The sequence below is a fragment of the Schistocerca cancellata genome, chromosome 4 (assembly GCF_023864275.1).
Source record: "Schistocerca cancellata isolate TAMUIC-IGC-003103 chromosome 4, iqSchCanc2.1, whole genome shotgun sequence".
Lineage (NCBI taxonomy): Eukaryota > Metazoa > Arthropoda > Insecta > Orthoptera > Acrididae > Schistocerca > Schistocerca cancellata.
Window position 1 is genome coordinate 293,199,473 of NC_064629.1, and position 5,921 is coordinate 293,205,393.

Consider the following 5,921-nt stretch of genomic DNA (forward strand, 5'->3'; position numbering starts at 1 on the left):
AAAAAGCTTAATGGCAAAAACTCATAATGGTAATAACGCATAATGGCAAAAACGCATAATGGCAAAAATGCATAATGGCAAAAACGCAAATTCGGCAAAAACGCAAATAGGGCAAAAAAGCAAATATGGCAAAAACGCAAAAATGGCAAAAACGCAAATATGGCAAAAACCCAAATATCGCAAAAACGCAAATATGGCAAAAACGTAAATACGGCAAAAACGAAAATACGGCAAAAACGAAAATATTGCAAAAACGAAAATATGGCAAAAACGAAAATATGGCAAAAACGCAATTGTGATAAAAACGCAAATGTGGGAAAACCGCAAAAGTGGGAAAAAAGCAAATGTGTGAAAAACGCAAATTGAAAAAAATATGACAAAAACGCAAATATGGCAAAAACGCAAATATGGCAAAAACGCAAAAAAGGCAAAAACGCAAATATGGCTGCAATGCAAATATGGCAAAAACGCAAATATGGAAGAAACGCAAATATGGCAGAAACGCAAATATGGCAGAAACGCAAATATGGCAAAAACGCAAATATGGAAGAAACACAAATATGGAAGAAAAGCAAATATGGCAAAAACGCAAATATTGGAAAAACGCAAATATGACAAAAAAGCAAATATGGCAAAATCGCAAATATGGCAAAAACGCAAATATGGGAAAAACGCAAATATGGGAAAAACACAAATATGGGAAAAACGGAAATATGGGAAAAACGCAGATATGCGAAAAACGCAGATATGGGAAAATCGCAGATATGGGAAAAACGCAGATATGGGAAAGACACAGATATGGGATAAACGCACATATGGGAAACTTGCAAATATGGGAAAATTGCAAGTATGGGAAAATTGCAAATATGGGAAAATCGCAAATGTGGGAAAAATTCAAATACAGGAAAAACGCAAATATGGGAAAAATGGAAATATGGGAAAAACGCAAATATGGGAAAAACCCAAATATGGCAAAAACGCAAATATGGCAAAAACGAAAATATGGCAAAAAACGCAAATATGGCAAAAACGCCAATATGGCAAAAATGAAAATATGGCAAAAACGAAAATATGACAAAAACGAAAATATGGCAAAAACGCAATTGAGATAAAAACGCAAATGTGGGAAAAACGCAAAAGTGGGAAAAGTGCAAATGTGGGAAAAACGCAAATATGGCAGAAATGCAAATATGGCAAAAACGCAAATATCGGAAAAACGCAAATATGGGAATAATGGAAAAATGGGAGAAGATAAACTTGTGGCACAACTTGACAAAAAGTAAGAATGGGTTAAAACGAAAAAATGCCAAAAACGCAAATATGGCAAAAACGCAAATATGGCAAAAACGCAAATATGACAAAAAAGCAAATATGGCAAAATCGCAAATATGGCAAAAACGCAAATATGCGAAAAACGCAAATATGTGAAAAATGCAAAAATGTGAAAAGATAAACTTGTGGCACAACTTGACAAAAAGAAAGAATGGGTTGGTAGGACATAGTGTGATTTTGCGAAGGTCCACGAAATATATGAGAAACGCAAATATGGCAAAAACGCAAATATGGCAAAAACGCAAATATGGCAAAAACGCAAATATGACAAGCAAATATGGCAAAAACGCGAATATGGCAAAAACGCAAATATGGCTAAAATACAAATATGGCAAAAACGCAAATATGGCAAAAAAGCTTAATGGCAAAAAAGCGTAATGGCAAAAAAGCTTAATGGCAAAAAAGCCTAATGGCATAAAAGCTTAATGGCAAAAACTCATAATGGCAATAATGCGTAATGGGAAAAACGCATAATTGCAAAAATGCATAATGGCAAAAACCCAAATTCGGCACAAACGCAAATATGGCAAAAAAGCAAATATGGCAAAAACGCAAATATGGCAAAAACCCAAATATCGCAAAAACGCAAATATGGCAAAAACGTAAATACAGCAAAAAACGAAAATATGGCAACAACTAAAATATGGCAAAAACGAAAATATGGCAAAAACGAAAATATGGCAAAAACGAAATTGTGATAAAAACGCAAATGTGGGAAAACCGCAAAAGTGGGAAAAACGCAAATGTGTGAAAAACGCAAATATGAAAAAAATATGACAAAAACGCAAATATGGCAGAAACGCAAATATGGCAGAAACGCAAATATGGCAGAAACGCAAATAATGCAAATCGCAAATATGGAAGAAACACAAATATGGAAGAAAAGCAAATATGGCAAAAACGCAAAAATGGAAAAATGCAAATATGGCAAAGAAAAAAATATGGGAAAAACGCAAATATGAGAAATACGCAAATGTGGGAAAAACGCAAATATGGGAATATGCAAATATGGGAAAAATGCTAATATGGGAAAAACGCAGATGTGGGAAAAATGCAGATGTGGGAAAAACGCAGATGTGGGAAAAACGCAGATATGGGAAAAACGCAGATATGGGAAAAACGAAAATATGGGAAAAACGCAGATATGGGAAAAACGAAAATATGGGAAAAACGCAAATATGGGAAAATTGCAAATATGGCGAAAGCGCAAATACGGCAAAAACGCAAATATAGCAAAAACGCAAATATGGCAAAAACGCAAATATTGCAGTAATACAAATACAGCAAAAACGCTAATGTGGCAAAAACGCAAATATGGCACAAACGCAAATATGGCAGAAACGCAAAAATGGCAGAAACGCAAATATGGAGGAAACGTAAATGTGGCAAAAACGCAAATATGGCAGAAACGCAAATATGGCAAAAACGCAAATATGACAAAAATGCAAAATTGGCAAAAACGCAAATATGTGAAAAATGCATAAATGGGAAAAGATAAACTTGTGGCACAACTTGACAAAAAGAAAGAAAGGGTTAAAACGCAAATATGGGAAAAACGCAAATATAGGAAAAACGCAAATATTGGAAAAACGAAAATATGGGAAAAACACAAATATGGGAAAAACACAAATATGGGGAAAACGCAAATATGGGAAAAACGCAAATATGGGAAAAACGCAAATATGGGGAAAACGCAAACATGGCAAGAACACACATATGGCAAGAACGCAAATACGGAGAACGCAAATATGGCAGAAACGAAAATATGGCAAAAACGCAAATATCGGAAAAATGCAAATATGATAATAATTGATAAATGGGAGATGATAAACTTGTGGCACAACTTGACAAAATGAAAGAATGGGTTAAAACGCAAATATGGCAAAAACGCAAATATGGCAAAAACGCAAATATGACAAAATCGCAAATATGGCAAAATCGCAAATATGGCAAAAACGCAAATATGGGAAAAACGCAAATATGTGAAAAATGCAAAAATGGGAAAAGATAAACTTGTGGCACAACTTGACAAAAAGGAAGAATAGGTTGGTAGGACATAGTGTGAATCGTCGAAAGTTCACGAAATATGAGAAACGCAAAAATGCCAAAAACGCAAATACGACAAGCAAATATGGCAAAAACGCGAATATGGCAAAAACGCAAATATGGGAAAAACGCAAATATGACAAAAACGCAAATATGGCAAAAACGCAAATATGGCAAAAAAGCTATTGGCAAAAAAACCTTAATGGCAAAAAAGCTTAATGGCAAAAAAGCTTAATGGCAAAAACTCATAATGGCAAAAACGCATAATGGCAAAAACGCAAATAGGGCAAAAACGCAAATAGGGAAAAAACGCAAATGTGACAAAAACGCAAATATGGCAAAAACGCAAATATGGAAAAAACCCAAATATTGCAAAAACGCAAATATGCCAAAAACGTAAATATGGCAAAAATCGAAAATATGGCAAAAACGAAAATTTGGTAAAAACGACAATATGGCAAAAACGAAAATATGGCTAAAACGAAACGATGACAAAAACGAAAATATGCAAAAACGCAAATGTGATAAAAACGCAAATGTGGGAAAAGCGCAAAAGAGGGGAAAATCGCAAATGGCAGAAATGCAAAAATGCCAAAAACGAAAAAGGGGCAGAAAACGCAAAAGTGTCAAAAAACGCAAAAGTGACAAAAAACGCAAATATGGCAAAAACGCAAAAACGGCAAAATCGCAGATATGGCAAAAACGCAGATATGGCAAAAATGCAGATATGGCAAAAACGCAGATACAGCAAAAACGCAGATATGGCAAAAACGCAGATTTGGCAGAAACGCAGATTTGGCAAGAATGCTGATTTGGCAAAAAGTCAGATTTGGCAAAAAGGCAGATTGGGAAAAATAGCAGATTTGGCGAAAACGCAGATTTGGGAAAATGCAGATATGGCATAAACGCAGATATGGCATAAACGCAAATATGGCAAAAACGCAAATATGACAAAAAACGCAAATATGACAGAAAACGTAAATATGGGAACAAACTAAAATAAGGGAACAAACGCAGATACGGGACAGACGCAGATACGGGACAGACACAGATACGGGAGAGACACAGATACGGGAGAGACGCAGATACGGGACAATCACAGATACGGGACAAACACAGATACTGGACAAACGCAGATACGGGACAAACGCAGATACGGGACAAACGCAGATACAGGACAAACTCAGATACGGGACAGACGCAGATATGGGAAAGACGCAGATAAGGGACAGACGCAGATACAGGACAGACGCAGATACGGGACAGACGCAAATACGGGACAGACGCAGATACGGGAAAGACACAGATATGGGAAAAACGCAAATATGGGAAAAACGCAAATATGGGAAAAACGCAAATATGGGAAAAACGCAAATATGGGAAAAACGCTAATATGGGAATATACGCAAATATGGGAAAAACGCAAATATGGGAAAAACACAAATATGGGAAAAACGCAAATATGGGAAAAAGACAAACATGGCAAAAACGAAAACGCAAAAATGCAAAAATGGCAGAAACGCAAGTATGGCAAAAACGCAAGTATGGCAAAAACGCATGTATGGCAAAAATGCAAGTATGGGAAAACGCAAATATGGAAAAACGCAAATATGGGAAAAACACAGATATGGGAAAAACGCAGATATGGGAAAATCGCAGATAGGGGAAAAATGCAGATATGGGAAAAACGCAAATATGGGAGAAGATCAACTTGTGACACAACATGGCAAGAGGAAAGAATCGGTCGGTAGGACATAGTCTGAATAGTCAAAGGTTTACGAAATATATGAGAAACACAAATATGGTAAAACGCAAATATGGCAAATCGCAAATATGGCAAAAACGCAAATATGGCAAAAACGCAAATATGGCAAAAACGCAAATATGGCAAAAACGCAAATATGGCAGAAACGCAAATACGGCAAAAACGCTGTGGCAAAAACGCTAATATGGCAGAAACGCAAATATGGCAGAAACGCAAATATGGAGGAAACGTAAATATGGCAAAAACGCAAATATGGCAGAAACGCAAATATGGCAAAAACGCAAATATGGGAAAAAGGCAAATATGGGAATAATGCAAAAATGGGAATGATAAACTTGTGGCACAACTTGACTAAAAGAAAGAATGGGTTAAAACGCAAAAATGGGAAAAACGCAAATATGGGAAAAACGCAAATATGGGAAAAACGCAAATATGGGAAAAACACAAATGTGGGAAAAACGCAAAAATGGGAAAAACGCAAATATGGGAAAAACGCAACAATGGGAAAAACCCACATATGGCAAGAACGCACATATGGCAAGAACGCAAATACGGCAAGAACGCAAATATGGCATAAACGCAAATATGGCAAAAACGCAAATATGGCAGAAACGCAAATATGGCAAAAACGCAAATATCGGAAGAACGCAAATATGGGAATAATGGAAAAATGGGAGAAGATAAACTTGTGGCACAACTTGACAAAAAGAAAGAATGGGTTGGTAAGAAATAGTGTGAATCGTCGAAGGTCCACGAAATATATGAGAAACACAAATAT

At 36.0% G+C, this 5,921-nt stretch overlaps 1 protein-coding gene across 1 annotated transcript; it reads left to right on the forward strand.

Annotated features, from left to right (window-relative positions):
• Nucleotides 1–2,324: 2,324 nt before the first annotated feature.
• LOC126184125 (uncharacterized) lies at nucleotides 2,325–2,816 on the forward strand. Its single transcript, XM_049926492.1, has one exon. The coding sequence runs from the start codon at nucleotides 2,325–2,327 to the stop codon at nucleotides 2,814–2,816; it is 492 nt and encodes a 163-aa protein (XP_049782449.1).
• Nucleotides 2,817–5,921: the final 3,105 nt, after the last annotated feature.